This window comes from Bombus flavifrons, chromosome 6, assembly GCF_040668555.2.
Source record: "Bombus flavifrons isolate JBK064 chromosome 6, iyBomFlav1_principal, whole genome shotgun sequence".
Lineage (NCBI taxonomy): Eukaryota > Metazoa > Arthropoda > Insecta > Hymenoptera > Apidae > Bombus > Bombus flavifrons.
Window position 1 is genome coordinate 13981777 of NC_138447.1, and position 24413 is coordinate 14006189.

A 24413-nucleotide genomic window follows, 5' to 3' on the forward strand; every position below is an offset into this window, starting at 1 on the left:
TTTGTTTGGCAATTACTTATACAATCATTAGTTATTGATCGTCGTGATACGAATAGCTAATTACTCCATTCGCGTTACGTCTAATGCAGAATATTGAAATTTGTGTTTATATTAGTCGTTTAAAGAAGTCTCTAATTATTTCAAAATCTGAGGAATCAAAGTTAGACTTGGAACTAAATAGAAACTGTTACGATCCCATTTCAGTGTCATACTAGTATCATATACAGGGTGGTTGGTAACTGGTGGAACAAGCGGAAAGGAGGTGATTCTACGCGAAAAAAGAAGTCGAAAATATAGAATAAAAATTTTCCGTTTGAGGCTTTGTTTTCGAGAAAATCGACTTTGAATTTTCGCTCGGCACGCGTGCACTTTATCACGTCTCGTTATTCACCTCACCTCGATCTCACTGTAGATCGTTATCTCGATGGAAAAAAAGAAATTTTTATTCTATATTTTCGACTTCTTTTTTCGCGTAGAATCACCCCCTTTCCGCTTGTACCACCAGTTACCAACCACCCTGTATAGTAGTAGCGTAATAGTATTCACGATAGTACAACATGATGTTAAAGAAGCTTAAAAAAGAGTGAAACTCGCTCAAAGACACGTTTGACCAATTCTTTCGAGCATTAAATAAATCCAACTCAAAAAGATCTCCTCCAAAAATGATCGACATTTGTCTCATTCGATTATCACGATCACATTTCTAACTTCCATAACATTGGTTTTTATTAAACGCAATCAATCGATTGGAATTTCTAGGATGGAATGTCGAGCATTCGATGACTTCATGGAATCGCGCAGTCCATTCGCGAGATTCCAACAATGTCGTTGGACGTCTCGTCAGTTCTCTGCGGTTTGACTATGAAAAACGAGGTCACCGGAGTGGCTGTAAAACATCACGTAAAATTAGCGAGCTCGTGATAGCGTCGTAAAAATGATTACTACCGATGAGTCATAGTGGAAACGCCATAGCCGCGCTCCGCCATTTTTCCCCTGCACCATTTTCTTCCCTTTTCCATCGACCGATCGTGGAAGAATAAACGCAAACGCGACGGCAATTACGGTACTTTCTTTCGAACCGAATCTCTCGACACACTTGACGGAACGCTAATGCCCGGAATCGATAAAACTCGAGGATCGTTGGCCGATTCTTTGTACACCTTAATAGCCGCAACAAGAAACTCTCGGTTTGGTTGTAAAAATTTCAAACGGCAAGATTTATGAAGCAATTCGATGGAATCGGGGAAAAAAGAACGTAGAAACTAGACTGGACGAAGTTGATGAGTGTATGTAATCGAAGATGGTATTTGGTATCCTTCGTGCGGATTTCTTTATTTTTATTGTTTCTATCGCATTCGATATAATAATTCGTTTTCTTCGCTGGAAAAACGAACAACATCTAATGAGCGAATTACGACAAATGTCTAGTAAGTACATTAATCTTCGTACGGGCAAAGTAACACGCTACACGTAATGATTTATTACGAATGTACCATGAGCCTCGTATCAGTCTAATTTCGAACTTGCGTTCGTGCAAGTTACTTGAATCGAGATCAAATAATCTTCGTTTAATTCGAAGTAATTTGACTTCGAATGGATCCCTCGTGGAAAATGGATATCGAAAATGGCATGTGTCTAAGATCATGCGGATCGTGTCAATCGGATACCGATAAACGAATCATTGTCAAATTGGGAAATCAATAGGGATCAGCAAGCACGAAATTGGGAATAATATTACGTTACGTAATAATTACGTTTCGAGTCTGGGAATAGTTGGAAGAATCTCAATTTCAGTGGAAAAGTGGAAAGATATTTCGAGTTGTTCGAATTCACGTTAATCCTCGTGGAATTAGTCAGGACAGTTAAATAATAGTTAAAAAAAGAATGTCAACTGCATTTGACGAGTGAAAAGATATTTCAAGCTCTGCAATTTCACCGTAAGCCTCGTCGAATCGGACAAGTTACTCGAACTCGAGGGATAGTTAGAAGAAAGTGAAGTGCGCTTGAGACATGAGAAATTGTTTCAAGTTCTGTAAGTTTGCGTTGATTCTAAGTTCACATTGGTGAAATTCCTTGAATTCGATCGACACGAAGTCAAGCGACTCGACTGTTGGGAACAAACGCAGAAACTGGAAAGAACGTTTCGAATGAAATAAATAACAGGTTCTCGCTGATAAAGTCGTTCAAGTGGCTTGAATTCAGATAGCGTGACTAATCCGAGCAACTCTTTGAGAAACTAATTTCAAATTGATCGAAATCAGGTAACTTAACTTGAATTAAGGCTACGGATGTCGAGAAATTTTTGCGAAATCGAATAATTCGCTTGAACTTAAAATTCCTCGCAGTGTATCTCCATATAAATAACATTCGATTTGCGTTATGCAACGTTTCCTTGGACGAAAATCGATGTGTTACGATTATTTCTGCTTTGGCAGAGCGATCATTTTAATACGGGATCGTGAAAGCGATCGATCGAACGATTTTGCGGCGTTGAGCGACGACAACGGAGCGGAACGAAGAAAAAGCGCGCGAGAAAAAGGTCACTGAAGAAGAGAAAAAAGAAAGAAGGGGAAGCGTATCGAATTATTCTGGCACGACCGATCATTCCGTTGAAAAAAAGCTCGCTGCCCGTTCTCTGACTGTCTGTTTGTCTGTCTCCGTGAAAAAACTGATTTTGTTTTTTACGAGTAAACGACCAGACCGCTTTCGATATTTCACCGCCATGTAAAACGCGGCTGCGGTATTTTTCTCGAATTCGAAAGCGAGAACATTGACCGAGCAGCAAGGTCGCCTGTACGCCAGCCTACCAAGAAGAAAAGATAATTTGCTCGATTTCGAGATATACCAGCATTTATATAAGAATAATTTATGACGGTAATTTGTGTTTATAAATATGGTGCAGTTTTATATCTTGATCGAGTTTCCCTTCTTTTCTCCCGCACCGGCTTCTTCAATTTGCAACTTTGTTAAGCTGGATACGATACAGGGTGAGCAAATAAAAGTTTTCTACGTGAGTTTCTTCAAACTACTCGTTATTCGAAATTATTATATCCGAATATTTAATCCGAATAATTATTAATCCAAATATTACTATATCAATATTACTACTATTAATACTAATACCACGTATGCAATATTATAATTCTGTTTAGAGAAAATAAAAATTAGCTTGAAGGTTTGAAAATATCTTCACATACCATAGAAAAGAATTATTTTATTAAAAAGAATCATTACAAACTACGTATGTATACACGTTATTTATTGTAATGAGGCTTAAAGCATGGTACAACCTTTGTTTACACAAGTGCAGGTTTATACATATATTGCGGATCATAATAAAATATTTCTAAAGTAAAATGAATTTCGTCAGAAACATTTTCGTCGAATAAGAAAAAGCTCGGAATATATTTTCATAGGAAGACGAAAATAAGACACCCTATATATTCTTGAAGAATGCTTATTATAGAATATTGTAAAAAAAAATCTAATCTAATAAAAGCTACGTTATATAAAAGACGATAAGACACGACGAAAGTACAAGTACCTATCATAAATGATTCTTCGAGAGCTGGCTGCAATTATCGACTGGTTAGATCAACGCTTTACGGTGATGCATTTTGAAATGCAATTATATTTACGGGCGGATGGCCGACCGGTTAATTCCCAGCAGGCGATATTTTAACGCGGTACGATTTTTTTAGTAAATAGTCGAACGCGAACAATCCGAAACGGTATTCGAAACGGCGGCTAGCCCGTTCCTAATTAATTATGCTCACTCTCTCAATTAGTGCGCCGAAAGCACGGTTCAATTATAATAACATGATAATACATGAGCCATGCAAGGGGTCGTTATACCCGCCAACGTGACGTCACGTTCACGTGAAAAACATGGTTTATCGCGTAAGATAGATCTGCAGATTAAGAAGGATAGAAAGAGAGAGAGAGGTAAAGAAAGAGGTTAAAAGAAGAAAAAGGATGGTATTCGTACAGGAAGGAAACCTGTTAGCGTCAATTAAGAAGTATGCTGACAGTGCGCGCACGGCGAAAAGATAATCACGAAGCTTGCATCGTGCGAAATTCAATTTATGCAATCCGCTTCTACATAATTTTCTACTTTCTTTTTCCTTTTCTTATATTTTTTCTTCAACCGTCTATTCCCACTTCACGCTTCTTAAATAAACGTTGCTGCAACTTCTGTCGCACTTTCTCAGGCTTTATTGCCAAGAATGAGAAATATATTCGAGCCGAGAGATTGGTAATTAACGTTGAGACTTTTAAAAAAGTCTTAATTTTTAAGAAGTAATTGGAGGATCGTGCGATGAAAGAAACGTATACCTTCTCATTCCTCTAATTTTTAGGTTATACGTAATTATATCGGTTGGAATATATTATTGAAAAATTTACGCTTAAAAAGCTAGGTTAACAGATTGACTTCGTTCAAATTATTCACATAAAACGTGCAATTCTTTTCGTATAGAGCAACATGGTATTCGTTAGCAGAATTGGAAAATAATAGAGTTTAGAAATAAACTTTCATCGATTCTCGTACGAACAACTCTGCTGTTATTCAATAATCACAATATTAATATTTATTCTGACATTATGGTACCGAAATTTGATGGTACCATGCGTATGATAAAAAGCGGAAATATATAAACAGAGACATTCTAAAACATGCTCTAATATAATAAATACTATTTGCGTTATGTATTTTTTATTAATTATAGGAAAAAGTATTATAAATTATTAATTTCAAGATACCTGGTAGAATCTTCCGGTGTCAATGTATCTTCTGTCATGTTCAAAAAGCATCGTGTGAGGTTAGGATACCGCGTGATTGTCCTCATATGGTCCCGATGATAAATTCTCGATAACGATAAACATCGTTAACCTCTACCGCGAAATGAGGTCATTCTATCTCGAACGAGATCGTCTTGATCGATTTTTTTCAATGTTTCTGAATGAAAGCTCTTTCACGCCGGCACAACACTTCCGTCGATCACGAGCGCCCGTTACGGAATGCTGGAACACTCGTGCCCGATCTTTCTCCTGTAGCTCGTTACCCCCACTACGACAAAGTCCCTTATACTTTTTTAAAACCCACAATACTTCTCGATAATCTATTGTCAATTCGTTTAACGATCACTCGATGATACACGTCAAATGTATTGTTTCAGAGTCGGTAAGATAAGAATGTTCGATTCAAATACAATCAGTCGAGGCAATAATAGCTACGTTCTGTTAAATACGATCTTTGTTATCTTATATATAATGTGTTGATATGTCAGCGATCTTTTACACGAAATTTCTGCTGAATATTAATTTGTGGTATATTCTTATACACATAGAAGTTACAAGTAAAACTTTCATTGTCTTTTAAATAATTTTAACGTTCTATAGCATAATGTGGGAAGATAATATCAATGTCAGAAGTTCCAGAAATACGAATCATAAATTAATCATTTATTGATACTATGTTTGTACCTTACCTTCAGAGAGAAGGATTATCAATCCAATGTTTCATGTAATGTAATCGAAAATTCGACAAATTTCAAAAAATAGAGAACAGACAATTTTGAGTCTTTAGATTGCACAAATATCTCACAGATCGTAACGAGAAAGGCAAACAAGATTAATTATTTGTTCTAAAATCGAAACAATAGATCAAGCCTTCGAAATGCTATTTATTAAAGAACATTATAGTGTGAAATGTACGGGCAACTAGTTCTCAGAATTAGAATGGAGAGCCAACATAAGGAAAAACGATTACGAAGTATAAATAATACAAGTGTTTAAACACATAGGAGTGGGTGGATACGTTCGTCAGTCTGTCATCGTTCGGGTCGGGTCATCCTGTGGCTAGACTCGGTTCGCGCGTCGTGTAACTTATTACGTCATCAGACATCAACCAACCAATCCGGAAGCGTCTCCGTCAAAATCACGTGACTCACCACCCTCTAACCATCCCTTGACCACGCAGCACATATGCGCATCAGTATCACAGGTTCGCATTCTCACAGGCGTACCAACGCAATTACGACAGACAAAATGGCGTTTTTTCATGATGACCATTTTATTGATAATTTTTTTACTTGTGTGAATACACGCTCTTCGCATATCACGTAGAGATAAGAAAGTAAAAATGATTACTTATGAATAGTGATTAAAGAAAACTTTTATTACCATTCTAAAGAATTCCTTAATTTAAAGAAATTTTGGTTTAACTTTATTTTACGTTTGTATTTTGATACATATTTTTATCTGTCATTTTAATTTAGCATAATAATTTTGCTATATTAGACTTTTATTTTTATTCCGTTTCAGATTACTTTGAATGGTTCAATGTTCTTTAATTTGGATTTACGTATCGTACACGTATGTTGGAAATAACATGTTAGGACAGGTAACTTTTCATTTGTAAAATATATTATCAAAAAGAATTTAATTTTTAAGAAATATTCTATACTAGTTGTAAACATGCTGAATAATAATATTGAACTTTTTTATGAATCTTTTATCTCAGTTTTTAGCAGAATTCTCTTAAACATTATCCTTATGCTAGCTGTAAAGTAATTTAATTTAAAAGAAATTGTTAGCATAGACAGAAAATTATTTGATAATGGATCCCATACTTATTAGATTATTGAAATTATCCACTGTAGATAAGTTTGAAAAGCCGTAATAAATAATCGATAGCCCTGACCGGGGATAGCAATTGATCTGACCAATGGGGCATCAAAATAGGAGGGTGAAAGGCGATTCTTATGTGCACCTCCTCGAATCCGTTTCCAGAAACCAGTATATTGTCCAAGCAACCCCTGGCTAGTTTTGATGTTCTGACAGCACTTTTAATGACCGATCGGATACAAAATGGCGTACAAATGTATGTATATATAATCACCATATTACATCCGTGTTATAAAAAATAAAAGTTCCAGGAATAGATAATTATAATAGAATTACAGTAAAATTTATTGTATATATTCGTTACCTTGTTTATAGGTTAAATGTGTACTTCCATGTAAATTAAAGATAGTAATTTTAATTGATAGTAATAATTTAATAAAATATTTAAGAGAATAATAAACTTCTGTCAATTTGTTGTTAATTCAAAAAACATATTTCGAACCTTCACAATTTTATATAAATTTAAAATTATTGAGCCCTAGTATAAGAAATTCGAAACATTTAATGATTAAATATTTTATTTATGAGGTTACTCTCTTCGTGAAATGTAACTTTCTACTATAAACTTTATTAATGTGGTATTTTATTATTTTAATGTATTATTTGCGTGTAAATAGTTCATTTACTGTTATTAATTGAAAGATGCTATTACCAAGTTATACACAATTTCTACTATATAAAGTATTTAAGCTATAATTGCACTTCGGAAACATATCTTATCAAGACACTTTACACTAATGTTAATAACAAGGTATAAAGAACACGAGCATGTGAAAGCTGCGCACTACGTCGAGAGACTGAAGGATAAGCTGCGAATATATTTGGTACTCCATTCTTATATAAAACAACCCTTCGGGCGATCTGAGAGGGGTGAAATTTTAAATCTAATGTATAGATAGGAGAAAGGGAGCTAAAAAAATTGGAAGGGTGAACAGTTTTTGGTCCAGGTGTTACCAGCCACAGGGAGCTGAAGAGGGTTCTTTCTTTTTTATATTTATATTATTTTTCTAAGTAGTGATGTAAGTTACGATGACAAATAAATCGGAGTAAAATTCTTTATTTCGACATTAAAAATTATTGCTATATAATAATTGTTTTTATGTCAGTAAACATGTTACAAAAATAAATGAATGCTATAAATTGATGCATTCTATCTTATAATACATGCATCTTTAAAGTATACTGTATATCGTATTTAAGAACTTTTATATTATCTATTCTTTATAATTTAAAAGCCATAGTGATGAACCCATAAATTGAAAATTAGAGGAAAGTATTATATATATTTTGAAATTTAATATTAGTAATATATAAGCTCATAGAAGTGAAATAAGTTCATTTTACATTACGAAATATTTTCCATGTGCCTATGTATTTATGCATATGTAGTATATATTAATTTATGTTATTTGTTATATAATTCGATTTGTTCTTTACTTATCGTATGTTTCGTACAAACAATGTACTTTTGATTATAATTTCCGGAATTAATTTCTTCATTAACATAGCTATGTAACCTGGAAAATATTAAAGTAATATAGTTATTAATCATTATTATAATTATAATACGTGCCATTACGTATAATTATTTCTTATGGTTTTTTTAGATAATTTTATAGGAGATTGAACTGTTCAATACCTTGTTTGAAAAGTACTATAACGCAAATTAATTAAAAGATTAGGACATCTTATCAGAATATAATGTACAGTAATCCATACGAATTTATGTAACGAATCAATTTGTAAAAAGATTATAGATCTATTACTACTATGAGAAAGAAAATAATTACCGTAGCCATCTAACGAAGATAGCGTCAACTATTTAATAGGTATGGAATTGCCGAGATGGCGTGATCACCGCATTGCACGTTGCGTCTCAGCTGGCAAGTAACGATAGATAAAAGACACTAACGTTTCCAGTTACAAGTTACACGCTATCTTTTATGAAGCACGTACACCTTAATGATATTGGTGTATCTGTGCTTTAAACAGTGTGCCATCGAACTATAACAAAGAATTGCTTGTGATAGGGGTTGGTAAATATAAGGAAAATATATCCATGTACATGTCATCGGCCTATTACTATTTCAATAGTCCATAGATATATCGGTAGTAAAACATATAGATCTTAATGATATTAATACTGTTTAAAAAGAGAGGGTGGGTAATAAATTCCATTTAAATTTTCATCTTCTAATTTCGAGTTATTTAATATTTCTTTTTATTATTCCAATGTATATCTGGTAAACCATTAAAAAATATTAATATCATTTCCGACAAGTGGGTCTTTTTGCTGACATCAATGTAACTACGAGTGAAAGAAATGTTTATGTTAATATATGTAAAGTGGGATACAGATTCTAAAAAATTTTTGTTAGAGATATTTTTACCGCAAAATGTATAAGATTTAAATATCTTTGGACCTCCATATTAATATTAATTAATTAAACCGTTTTATAAATATATATACGTCCAATAAATCTGTATCGAGATAATAACATTTCTTACTAAATGTTAACTTTGCCTAAGCACATTGAGTTTAATAATAAGTTGTATTCGAAAGTACATTGTCCATACAAAGCACAAAGTCGGATAGGAACAGACTAATATTTTTGTGTTTGTCATATGTCAAACATATAAGTGTTAAAAATATGTATAAACAAGTTTTCAAAATTTAAAACAATAGAAAATTGTAAAGAATCAATTTTTTAAAGTTCTGAATTAGTTTTCCTCAATAATTTAGCAACCAATAGATGACTTTGACATTATTGTTTCATTCGCAATAGTAAAATCCTTCTACGCTGTATATAAATGGACAAAATAAAGTTATTAATGTAATAGTTTAACATCATATCCACATTGAATTTTTTACTTGAAATGGGACTACAGGTTCCATCAATATTAGGTTTCCTGATTTTGAACGTGCATTGGAAATACACGGTGTAGCTAATACATGTATATTATTTTTAATCTACGTACTTCTTCATCCAGTGGTGCGCGGGTGTTGAAATATATGGATCGTAATATCTGTACGTCATTTGCATATTGAAGTTCACGGGTACATATGTATAGAAATTATGTAATTTCACTTGTATTAATTTTACAGATGAATTAACTTGTCTTATTTGGAACATATTTTCTAAATGACAAAATAAGCTCTCACATTCTCATTAAATTCGTTTAATAAATACGTTGCAATACTCTTCAGATTAAACTAAATGTTTGTTTGTACCGTATATCTAACAATACAAGCATAATAAACCCCTAACATGGTATAAAATTAACAAGAACCGGAGAACAAGATACTTCTTTGATTTAAGAATACGATGAAGAATGTTCTTCAACTTTTGTAATAAAAAATTGATATGGATATGATAGATGAAAGTATTGCATTAATTTCTTTACTTGCTCTAGTTATATACACTATAGAGAGTATTTACTATTGCGAGCAAAATAATAATGCCGGAGCCATCTATTGGTTACTATGTTAATTATTGAGGAGCAGATTTGGGGCTTTAAAGAAAATTAATGTTTTACAATTTTTTATTGTGTTTTAAAAGCAGATTTTCATTGATCTAAAATTGGAAAGTAAAGATTTATATGTATTTAATATAAATACGTATATACGTATGAAGAACCAAAAATATTTTATTCTTATACATTTTATGTTAAAACATATCTCTAACAAAAATATCCTGGAATATAAATATGTCTTTAAAATATATATCTTATAAGATCATTACTTGTTCATACAAATTTAAAATAATCTCGAAGTTATGGGACGATATTTTGAAATTTGACAATAAATTATTCGAATATCACGATATACGTATAAAACAACTAGTACAAGTGTTCTAATTTTATATATAGAACACTTTTCCTATTCTTAAAAATATAATATGAACATTATTTATAAATTATTACTACACATATTTGTGCTATAGACATGAACCAAACAGGATTATATAAGTTAATTTATTAATAACTTATGTTCACTCTATGAAATCGAACAAACTACTGTGTGATAATTTACACCATGAGACAAAAGATAGGAAGAAACATGATCAAACGAATGTCAATAATCATCAAAACCAACAATTTTGAATATCTTAGGCAAGTAAAACGTATATTTTCGCAAACATTAGGCCCGGAAATAAAATTTCCAACATACAAAATGTAATATGGATATGTATTATTAGAGTACATATTGTGACAGAAATTCTTTTCGGCTTCTCTTCTGTAAATTTAGTACGATGTATAGAGGTAGTTGAAAATTGTCTTTATATCCGTTTAATTGTTATAAGGATGAAATAATACATATGTATGTGTATCTGTACATATGTGAGCTAAATAAGTAAGATTAGAGTTTTTAGGCTTTAAGGTATATTTTTTTTACTTTTGAGTGAAATTTCGTTGGTGATTTGTTTACAAGCGAATTGTCGGTTGGTTCGTTTCAAGTTTTATGAATAAGATTCTTGATGTGGGTGATAAGATCAGTTATTTTGGTTTCTTCATATAATTTCCACTATAATACGTATAATTTGTACTGTAATCACATTGAGTCTCTAAAATGACTATCAACAATTTATTTTACATTTTTGTTTTTTATTTATAATTTTTATTTATTATTATATAATTTTTATTTTACATTTTTTTTACATTTTATTTTATTTGTTATGTAATTTGATTTCTTCAGGTTTAAATATACAACACTGCGGAAAACCAAGTTACAAGTTACAATATAACATACACACTGCTTTTACAAAAAAGATTTTGAATTGTTCTCATTTATTAAATTTAATGTTTTAAAAGTACTGGAGACTAAGCTCTATTTTATAACCTCAAATTCTAATTGTGAAGCATGTAACGAAATAACAAGTGTAATTAGCTATTATTGAGTCTTTCTAAAGCGAACCGAAAATCTAGAGAAGATCTCAACAAGACAGATATTATTTTGTTTTTCTTTAATATCATACAGATTTAGTTTATATCTGAATAAAAAATTAGTATGGATATAACAGAGAAAAGTATTGCATCGCTAACTTTATTTTTTCTCAACTTATATACAGTTTACAGAGTAACAACCATTGCGAGTAAAACGATAATACCGAAGCCACCTATTGATTGCTATGGTAACTATATATCGAAGAAAATTGAATTTAGGCTTCAAAAAAGCTTAAATCCTTACAATCTTTTATCGTATTTCAAATTTTGTAAACTATTTGTACATATTTCAAATACATATATGTTGACACATGGTAAATATAAAAATAATAAAGTAGAATAAAATTTGTCCGTAAGGTGCTTTATTTTCGAGAGAAGTAGATGTGAAAATATATCATGCGTACCCTATCAGCTCTTATCTGAACATATTCAAATTTTATTTTCTTGGAAATGTGCCTTTAGGTAGAAAAATTTTATTTTGCATTTTTCATTTATTTCCTTATGTAATTTAAGCTCTTGTCGATTATTTACTCCTGTTCAGTCCGGAATTAGCCAAATTCAAATACACTTATCAATTTCCCGAACTTGATTTTCTCGGAAACCGAGCTTCACATGTAAAAATTTTATTCTACATTTTCTTATTGGTTTTCGCATTTTTTCACGTAGAATCACCCCCTACCCGGTTGTACCACTCGTCCGGCCTCACTCTGTAATATACTTCACGCACAGTTGCAACAACTTAGTATGTCTTAATTTTTGTATTCAGTATTAATATCACAAATTAAAAATATTTCATTTCTTAAATGCTTTCCTACTAAAAATACTTATAATGCGAATCATCAAGTTTTAAAACGTATGATTCCACGAAATTCGTTCAACAGATTAAGATTTCATACAGTCATAAAATTATCGGAAAGAAAAAGGTACATATTTTTACTTATCTTCACTCTCATAGAGGAAACAACTGTTATAATGTTCCCACTGTTCAAAAATGATTACTATGCGTATAATATTTAAGGGTATTACATTTATTAAATTACTTGCTTCTCTTATATCCAGCATAGAAACAAATTTGCGATTAAAATAATAATGTCGAGGCCATATATTCATTACTATGTTAGTTTTCGAAAAAACCTGGTTTTTCACAAAAGATCAATTCTCGACAATATTTTGTTCCTATGTTATATCGATATAGATTTATTGAACGTATATATGTTTATAAAACGATTTAATTAATTTGTACTAATATGAAGGTCCGGAGATATTTAATTCTTATATATTTTGCGGTAGAAAATATCTCTAACAAAAATATTTTAGAATCTGTATCCCAATTTACGTATATTGACATAAAAATTTCTTTCACTCGAGGTTACGTCGATGTCAGCAAACAGACTATTTTCGAAAATTGGTTTGACCATAACCTAGCGAAGAAATCCGCTTGTCGGAAACGATATTCACATTTCTAAATGGTTTACCAGATATACGTTGGAATATTAGAAAGAATTATTGAATAACGAAATTAGAAGATAAAAATTTAGATAGAATTTATTGCCTACTACCTCTTTTTAAGCAGTATCAATATCATTAAGATCTATATATGTCTTACACCGATATATCCATGGACTACTGATATAACAATAGACCGACGGCACTTACATCAATATATTTTCATGATAATTGCCTCCTTAAAAAAAAACTTCTTTTGTTATACAGTTTGGCGCAAATATATCTGTTATTTGCATCCAAAAATTGATATAAATATATATATTACAGAGTATTGCCATCGTATCTACTTTAAGGAACGATATTTAAAGTGTATGGGTTTACTACTACTGGGAGTGAGAGGAAAGTTACAAAGCTATCTGTCGAGTATAATGTTAACTATCTATAACACGGTGATGGAAAAAAGTCTCGTGGAACGGTATAGTCGCCATCACGCGATGCAACATTGTTTTGTTTACACATATATGTGACACTTTCGGCCAATATGCGTGCTTAGCTTTAGGATTGTGTTGAGTCTGTTAAAAACAACCAATCAGGCTCGCATTCCTTCCAGAGGGCTTCTTTCCATCACAATGTTATACACATGTGCTCACATCTTATAAAATTGCCCTTCTTATAAAATTAGGAGGACTTAATAACATTTGTAATTAATGTTAATACGAAGGAACAAAAATATTTTATTCCTATACATTTCACGGTAAAAGATATTTCTAACAAAGATATTTTGAAACAAAAATACGTCTTTAAAACTCATGCCTCGCAAAATTTTTACCTATTCACTCGTAATAATTACGAAGTTATGAGACGATGTTTTCAGAATTAAAACAATTTGTTAAAATACCACAATATATAATGGTTTATGATTTACAGATGGGGCCAGGAAAATTTTTTGAATAGAATATTGCAAAATGATAGATTGTTTTTACCATTATGCATATTGATTTCTACGTGTAGCTATTCCCTGGTCATATTTCCATCTAAACTTCAAGAAAAAGCTACCCTTCTCTCTTAAAAGAGTTAATTCGCTCTTGAACGCTAAAACATGCTGTGAATCTTCCCTCTTTTTTCTTTTATACTCCGCGTTATCTGCAATCTACTCTTCAGCGAGCAAGGTAATAAATAAATAAACGCATTACGGAAATTTGACGCGAACAGAAACGTCATCCAGCAACGATGCTTCCGTTCTTCTTCGTAGTTGATCTTTCGTAATTCCAGCTTCTTTCTTCTATCGTCTGCAGCAAGTCAATCATGCTGTGAACGAAACCATATTCCCAATTCACAAACAAAACAGGCGAAACAAGAATGTGGTATCCAAAAATTGATGTAAATATGAATATACATACAGAGTATTGTAATCGTAATTTCTTTAAAGAATAATATTTAAATTCCATGAGTCTACTACTACTATGAGTAAGAGAGAAGTTCTATTTACATATAAAACGTTTTTAAATTACAATAATCTCATTTTACATTATAATACATTTTCCATTAACATTTCTCATGTGCCCACCAAATAAGTATTTTTATAATTTTTTTATGTTATTTGTTATGTAATTTGATTTGTTATGAATTACATATACAACGGTTCGGAAGACCAAGTTACAAGTTACTGTGACATTCATAACTTTTACAATTAAGATTTTGAATTGTTCTTGTTTATTAAATTTTATGTTTTAAACACTGGAGGCCAATTTTTTTGTAACCTCGAATTCTAATTGTAAGAAGTATTTAACAAAATAAGTAGTGTAATTAGCCTGTATTGAGATTTCCTAAAGCGAATTAAATAAATAAAGAAAATCTTAATAAGACTAATATGTTATTTGCTTTTTCGTTAGAATTCTGGTTGAGAAACGGAATTTTCCCACATCAAAAATTTAATATGGATATGACTTATAAAAGTATTGCATCAGCAAATTTATTTTCACAACTTATATACAGTTTACAGGGTAGCTACCATTACGAGTAAAATGATAATACCGAAGCCACCTATTGGTTGCTATGTTAATTATATATTGAGAAAAATTGAATTTAGGTTTTAAAAAAGCTTAAATCCTTACAGTCTTTTATTGTATTTCAAGTTTTGTAAACTATTTATACATTTTTCAAATACACATTAGTTTGACACATGATAAATATAAAAATAATAAAATAGAATAAAACTTATCTGTAAGATGCTTTATTTCTGAAAAAGATAAATTTGAAAATATATCGTGCTTATATTATTTAAAGTGTAATAAAGAACTATATTTGAACATATTTAAATTTTATTTTCTTTATTTTTATTATTTTTTATTTTATTTTCTTTATTTTTTAATGGTGTACCACATATACATTGCAATAATAAAAAGAAATATTGAATAACTCGAAATTAGAAGATGAAAAAATACCACCTATTGACAAAATCCGCAATCATTTAATTGCCAACCCAATAGTTAACATTATATTCGATAGATGATTACGTAAGTTTTGTCTCACTTCCAATAGTAGTAAACCCATACACTTTAAATACCGTTCCTTAATGTTGATAGGGTTCAAAAAGTTTCAGATTACAGAAGTATTTGCTGTAATTTTTCGGCGGAATATTTCCCACGTTAAAGTATAATAAAGAAATTCTTGTGCTAGGAAGATGCGTTGTAGGGATAGGAATGGTTTGTCAATACCATCTATTGACAAAAACCACAACCACTTAGTTGCCAACCTAATATGTATAGCGTGAAGATGGAGAAGAGTCTCGTGGAACAGTTCAGAAGCATTGGTTGTTATGCTAATTATCGAGGAAAATTAATTTAGGACTTTAAAAAATTGATTCTTTACAATTTTTTATTGTTTTAAATTTTTAAAACTTGTTTATACATATTTTTAACACTTATATGTTTGACATATGACAAATACAAAAATATTAATCTGTTCCTATCCGACTTTATGCTTTGTATGGACAATGTACTTTTAAATACAGTTTATTATTAAACTCAACGTGTCTAGGCAAAGTTAACATCTAATAAGAAATGTTATCTCGACACAGATTTATTGAACGTATATATGAAACGATTTATAAAACGTATTATAAAACGATTTAATTAATTAATTAATACTAATATGAAGATCCGAAGATATTTTATTCTTATACATTTTGCGATAAAAAATATCCCTAACAAAAATATTTTAGAATCTGTACTCCAATTTACATATATTAAAATAAAAATTTCTTTCACTCGTTGTTACGTCGATATCAGCAAAAAGATTATTTTCAAAAATTTGTTTGACGTTAACCTAGCGAAAAAACTAGTTTGTTGGAAACTATAAACACTAGGTTCACGGGCGTTTCTTATATACCTATCTCTACGAGCATCCGTAAAATTGACGGTTAAACGAAAATTCGCATTTTCTTCAAAAAAATCGATGTATTCAAATTAAGTCTAAATTGAACAATATTAGACTTCACGTTTAAATGAATTATTAATAAGTAAAAAGTATTTTTTTTTTTTAAATTATCACGGAAATGATAATAATATTAACGGTATAGGGTAATCATAATTATTGTTCACATTTTTTACAAATATACTGAATTTTGTTTGTGTATTTTCCGCATACGATCTTTTTCCAATATATACAACAATTATTGCTTCCATCTTTTTTGCAGTTGCCCACTTGGCAACTTTTCCGCATTTCTAACGTTGAAGGTGACAGAAATGAAGCGTCTGATCTTTGGCAAATATTCTCCTTGTCTTCTCCAGCTAATTCCTCGGCTAAACAAAATATAAACTCCTTTCTGGATATTTTCGATCCGGTGCACTCTTTATGTAATATCCACGCGTTTATCGCTGCCAAATCTAAAATATTAAAAAAATCTTGAAGGGGCCATCGGAAACTCCCTGCTTTCACACTATATTTGCGTGCCATCTGGTCAACGACGTCCACACCAAACTTTGTTTTATTATAAAAAGTAATGGTTTCTGGAACACGTTTATAATTGTCTTCTACTTGCACACCTGTATGTTTGGTGCTTAGAAGGAAGACTTTTACGTTAAGTTTACTTCTACGGTAAGCGTGCAGTCTTCTGATTTATATAAATGTGAGGAAAACAAAGTCATCTCGTTCTTTTTTTCCTTCGCTGGTTTCGACAGTTCTCTTTTGTTCGACCGGATGGTCCCAATCAAGGTCGTCTTTTCTGCAAGCAATTGTTTAGCTAGCGGGATGCTTGTAACCAAAATTGTCTGTCGTAAAACTACGTAAGTCAACAATTGTGATTGTCCAGTCCTTTTTCAAAACTCGATGCGCCTCGGTTTCAGTGCAATCTTTTACGTATTCCGTTATGTGTCTGTCAATTATGAATTCGAAAGCACTAGTTACACAACTCGACATGATATTTCTCTTAGCATAGCCAGTAGGCCCTGCGATATCCTTGAATATCATACGAACGGGTGTCCTACCCCTAGATCCGCCTGCTTTCAGTTTTATCCACTGTGTCCCGTCAGCTGCAATTTCAATTTCACCCATTACATTTTGGGATGTGCTTGGAATGCTCGTCCTCTTATCCTCGCAGTCAGAGCTAGAAAGAATACGCATCCTTTCCTTGTTACGACACGCTTTCAAGAAGTTTTCCTTTTCAGTATCTGAAGATCCTTCTATCTCTCCACTTTCAATGTATCCAGAACTTTCACTGTCAACTTCGCTTTGGCCTAATTCATACTGATCTTCTTCGGAGGTATCCTCGGAACAATCTTTACTGATGTTGACAATTTTGTTCAATATCTTTGAGGTGGATAGGTCGTGATAGGTACTGAAAGAACACTCGAATATGTTTAACAACCAAGGTATTTATTCGCACTTGTGAGGTGATCGTCCGTGAAGGTGCCCGCAAGAAAATACCCTTGATTTTCAACAGTAACGTTTATTAGACTCTTAACAATTAACGACAAATAACGTTTAATCACGATTAACGATTAACCACGATTAACGATTAACAACGGTTAACGTTTAACAACGGTTAACGTCTAACAACGATTAATAACAAGTAACGATTAAAACCGAACTCTCAAGAGTAGACGACTCGTTTCTCTAATCGAGTTTGCTTCTCTTAATCTTTCGCACTTCGCGGCTCGGGGCAGATGAATCTTTTTGGTTCAAAACCGAACAGATTCTTTCCTTTGTTGCCTCTCGATATCCCCACTACGCGCGCGTTTATTAGAAGTCCGCGACGGTTGCCGCGTATGCATTCTATAGAATATTCGGCGAAAGAACCGTAGGGATATCGATGGTACATTAGGCCTGTCGGCCTTACGCTTTGAAGGTATAGCGCTTTGTGCCGCGAAGCCGTTGGAAATTTCCGTGGTCGAGTGTCGCCACATTTTATTATATCTCTTGGATTTACTCATGATTGCTAGAAAAGGCGGATTGGTCAAGATAAAAAAATACTGTGTCCAAATTCAATCACCCTATTGTAAATACTTACAATAAGAGAAGACTGTTTGCAATAACTGAAACTTTTGCACACTGTTTTTATAGAACGTTCTTATATTGTCACTGCAGCAATCATACCGAAGATCGTCTCTTGCTTTAGGGGTTTCTTCGGTGATAGGCATAGGCGATTTCGTTGAAGACGAAAATAGATTGAGATAACGAATTGGAGGCGTCTTAGTAAAGACTCTTCTTCTTTCGTTGTTATATTTATTATTGGAGGGATGAGTTTACGAACGAAGCAAACATATAAGGATTGTTTATGAAATCAGCTAAGCCCGTCAATTTGACGGGTTTCGTAGAGATACGTATACTACATATAAATTTCAAAAATTAGAAAGCTTAGAAAAAAATAATTGTGTGTATAAATTCTTACGATGAAATGATTAATTTATTGCGATGCAAAATGGTTAAAATTAATGCTATAGTTTTTGGGGTAATTCATTTCGAAGTTTGAAATCCGCCAAATTGACGGACCCGTAAACCTAGTGTTAATACTTTTAAATGGTTTACTAGATATATACTGGAATAATAAAGAGAAATATTGAATAACTCGAAATTAAAAGATGAAAATTTAGATACAATTTATTACCCACCGCCTCTTTTTTTAAACAGTATTAATATCATTAAGATCTATATGTTTCACTACATATATACCTATAGATAATTGATATAATAATAGGCCGGTGATATATCACTATAATTTCATTATGCATACAGCTCCTCCTACCGAAAGAAATTATTCATTGAATTTTAATCAAGGACGTGCTATTACCCCGCCAAAAAATTATATAAATATGGATATATTTACAGAGTATTGCAATCGTACTTACTTTAGGGAACGATATTTAAAGTCTATGGGTTTACTATCACTGCGAGTAAGGAAGAAGTTACGTAGCCATCTATCGAATATAATGTTGACTATCTATAATATGGTGATGGAAAGAAGCTCCGTGGAGCGGTACAGGAACAGGGGAGGTACTTACTGTTTTAAAATCTATTATATTAGATTTTTAATTGAATTGAATTGAAACCTTGACATGGATGTGGGCGTGGAATGGGGGAGGAGAGCAGCAGGCAAGTTACTTGATTCCAATTAGTGTTAGAATTGTTCTCAAATATAGTTCTTTATTACACTTTAAATAATATAAATGCGAAATGAGATTGTGGTATCCAAAAATTGATGTAAATGTGAATATACATACAGAATATTGCAATCGTAATTTCTTTAAAGAATGATATTTAAATTGCATGAGTCTACTACTACTATGAGTAAGAGAAGTTCTATTTACATATAAAACGTTTTTAAATTAAAATAATCTCATTTTACATAATAATACATTTTCCATTAACATTTTTCATGTGCTACCTAATAAGTATTTTTATAATTTTTTATGTTACTTGTTGTGTAATTTGATTTGTTATGAATTAAATATACAAATTCTCAAAAGACCAAAATTACAAGTTACGATGACATTCACGACTTTTACAATTAGGATTTTGAATTGTTCTTGTGTAACAAATTTAATGTTTTAAATTCTGCACTAATTTATTTTATAACCCTGTCATTCTAATTGTAACGATGAAACAAAATAAGAAGTGCAATTAGCTATTATCGAGTCTTTTAAAAGCGAATCGAATAACTAGAGGAAGTCTCAATAAGATGAGTATTACTTAATTTTTGGTTATTAACAAAGAGAACACTATTTTAATTGTCCTGCATAAAAAAATTAATATGGATATGATTTATAAAAGTATTGCGCAAGCTATTCTATTTTCTCAACTTATATACAGATTACAGGGTAACTACCATTGCGAGTAAGATGTTCATACCGAAGCCATCTATTGGTTGCTATGTTAATTATATATCGAGGAAAATTGAATTTGGGCTTTAAAAAAAGGTTAAATCCTTACAATGTTTTATTGTATTTCAAATTTTGTAAACTATTTATACATTTTTCAAATACACATTAGTTTGACACATGATAAATATAAAAATAACAAAATGGAATAAAATTTTTCCGTAAGATGCTTCATTTCCGAAAAAAATAAATTTGGAAATATATCATGCTTGCCCTATCAGTTCTTATCTGAACATATTCAAATTTTATTTTCTTTATTTTTACTATTTTTTATTTTATTTTATTATTATTTGTTTTATTATCTTTTATTTTATTTTACTTTGTTATTTTTCTTATTTTTTATTTTATTTTCTTTATTTCTTAATGGTATACCAGATATGCATTGAAATAATAAAAAGAAATATTGAATAACTTGAAATTAGAAGATGAAAAAATACCACTTATTGACAAAATCTACAACCACCTAGTTGCCAACCTAATATGTATAACACGGAGATGAAAAAGAGTCTCGTGAAACATTTCAGAAGCAAGGTAGTTACTTATTGTTCTCTATCGCTCGCCATCACGCCATGCAACATTCTTTTTTCTTACATATATATGTGACACTTTCGACCAATACGCGTGCTTAACTTTAGGATTGTATTGAGTCTGTCAAAAACAACCAATCAGGCTCGCGTTCCTTCCAGATTACTTCTTTCCATCTCCATGTTATACACATGTTCATACAACCCTTCTTATAAAATTGGGAAGAATTAATAACATTTGTAATTAATGTCAATACGAAGGAACAAAAATATTTTATTCCTATACGTTTCACGGTAAAAGATATCTCTAACAAAGATATTTTGGAACAAAAATACGTCTTTGAAACTCATACCTCGCAAAATTTTTACCTATTCACTCGTAATAATTACGAAGTTACGAGACGATGTTTTCAGACTTGACAACAATTTATTAAAATACCACTATATACAATGGTTTATGATTCACAGATGAGCCCAGGGAAATTTTCTAAATAGAATATTCCAGAATGAAAGATTTGTTACCCATTACGAGTATTGATTTCTTCGCGTAGATATTCCCTGATCATATTTCCCTCTAAGCTTCAAGAAAAAGCTTCCCTTCTCTCTTAAAAGAATTAATTCGCTCTTGAACGCCAAAACATACTGCGAATCTTTCCCCTTTTTTTCTTTTATACTCCGCGTTATTTGCAATCTACTCTTCGGCGTGCAAGGTAATAAATAAATAAACGTATTACGGAAATTTAACGCTAGCAGAGACATCATCCAGCGACGATACTCTCGTTCCTCTTCGTAGTTAATCTTTCGTAATTTCAGTTTCTTTCTTATTCTATCGTCTACAACAAGTCACTCATGCTGTGAACGAAACCATATTCCCAATTCGGTTGCCGAAACACATTAAAAACATACGAAAATAACAATATCGTCGTGTACCAAGTACGACGATACCAGATCGAATATTAACCCCTTTCCGTGCCATATAGCTCGACGAAACTCGGGCCCAAACGATAGGCGTCAAAGCGTAGTAATTCTACCAAATGTCCAAACTGGACAAATTGTGAATATGAAGAATTAAATAAAAAAAAGAAAAGCGTAGTAAACAAACCAGACTGATGCTCAAGAACAGTCACAAACGAGGCGAAATGCAAATACCTATGATATAGTCAGTTTTACGCGACACTGCTGTTGTGGAAGTAAACTCTAATCCTTTTTCCTTTTATAGATATTATAAATATATTATATTTTGCAATAGATGACAGTTTCAAGATTATATTTCACGAATAAACGATACTTCGATAGAAATTCAAGAGTCTTCGAATGTGATTTTATCCTAAGCGACGTGTTACGTCGGGCGACACTCTAACTAGACCAGTTCACACACCGCGGGTAAGATGGGAACCAGATGTCCGCTCATCCTTACTGCGTACACTCAATAGTCTTAAAGAAACAATTCCCGGAGCAAATATACCAATTAATAAATTCTTACTTAAGCAGCAGAACCTTCGTAATAAGAATCAAGGACACATACTCCGAAGTTAAAGAGATCAAGGCAGAGGTTCCGCAAGGAAGAGTCTTAGGACCAATACTATACACACTATACACGACCAACATACCAACAACTACCAATAGCAAAATACTGACATTCGCGGACGACACAGCTTTACTAGTCAGGCACGCTAACCCAGAAACAGCAGTCAAATTACTACAAGAAAATATCACAAAAATAGAAAAGTGGCTGCAAGATAAACAAATAAAAGCAAAGCTCGATAAATGCAACCATATTACATTCACACTGCGAAAACAGACACTACCAAACATCTTACTGAACGACACGCACATAGCGCAAACAAGGCAAGTCAAATGCCTAGGACTGCACTTAGAAACACAACTCACATGGAAACAGCGTATTAAATCGATAATAGACAAAATACAGACAACAAGGAGACAAATGCATCGGCTAACAAGTGGAAAATCCAAATGAAGCATAGAAAATAAATGAAAAATATACGAAACGATGATAAAACCAATCTGCACGTACGGAATACCACTATGGGGGACAGCAGCAATGAGCCACATAAACAAAATAGAGACAGTGCAAGCTAAAATTCTTAGAACAATGGTAAACGCCCCATGGTACGTTAGAAACGAGGATATGCGGAAGGACCTGGGAATACCATCGGTCAAAGAGGAAATTAGCAGATACGTAGGAAAATATAAAGGAAGAATAGGAACACGCCCAAACCGGCTAGCTATGAAAACGATCGACACTTCAAACATGGATAGAAGACTGAAAAGGAAACACCCAGCAGACCTCGCGAAGGACACAACCTAACAAACACGAAGATGGTACCCCACTGGGGGTAGCCACTCACGTGATAATCCAGCAGCTACAAAATTCTACCAAATGTTCAAACTGGACAAATTGTGAATGTAAAGAATTAAAAAAAAAAAAAAACGAGAGCGCAAGAAATAGGAAAATTAAAATAGAAGAGAATATAATTCGTAGAAGTACTATGACGTAAGAATAGAAGAATATTGTGGACTATGTGAACGTATGAATATTGTAGTTAGGCTCGTTAGATTGCAATTTATGCTACGAATGATCGTTGTTATTGTAATCGCGTGAAAGATCGAAAAGCAGAGAAATTGTTATATCTTGAAATGTACATGCGGCAATTTACAACGAAGCGATACTTTTTCGGGCTTTGCTACGCTTCAGGGAACGCGAAATTATCGACTTCTTTTTCATTGCGATGCTGTAACTTTCCACGTGTTTCGACCCGAGAAACGAGTTTCAAGGCGCGGAATTCGTTGGCGCAAAAGTGTCGCGCATGCGAAATCCAGCATTTTCGGCGTTTTTGATAGGCTACTTGGACGCCGTAATGGCTTCTATGCCACGATTCGACCAATGAACGGAGTCGTTGGCCGTAGACCACGGTCGCGCGTACACTTCTGGAAACTGCTGTGGAGGGGCGTAGGCTCTGAATTTCGAGAGCTGCGCTTTACAAATTGGCCACCGTGGAACGCTACGATGGAGAAGCTAGGATTTTGTACGTGACGCTATCTTTCGGTGAAAGCATCAGGGAAAAGAATATAAAGTACACTAGCGAGATTTTTCAGTGACTAAACTAAACTACTGTTCGTCATTTTTCGACGTTTATTTCAAATAAGTGCGTATACGGTATTTCGTTTGGTATGGAAAGACGTTGTTTAAATGAATATCAATTACGAAGCTTTATTACATATGTATTATTATTAACAACAAAACAGTTTTATATCAAAGAACTGCAACTTTAAAATCAAGTACGTGTACATATATTCGATACTTTTATATTCGACGCGTATATCGGAAGGTAAATTTGCTTTCAATTTTATTTGAATCGTCAGAAAATTGTGTAACTACTAACGCTATCTGTAACATGTGTAAATAGTATCACGT

The 24413-nt window shown here is 32.4% G+C and overlaps 1 protein-coding gene across 1 annotated transcript; it reads right to left on the reverse strand.

Annotated features, from left to right (window-relative positions):
- Positions 1–17316: 17316 nt before the first annotated feature.
- Positions 17317–18716, reverse strand: LOC138181315 (uncharacterized). The gene is made up of 2 exons (XM_069116060.1): positions 18673–18716; positions 17317–17914 (listed from the first exon to the last, which is right to left on the reverse strand). Exons 1-2 carry the CDS (start codon positions 18714–18716, stop codon positions 17317–17319), a joined length of 642 nt encoding a protein of 213 aa, XP_068972161.1.
- Positions 18717–24413: the final 5697 nt, after the last annotated feature.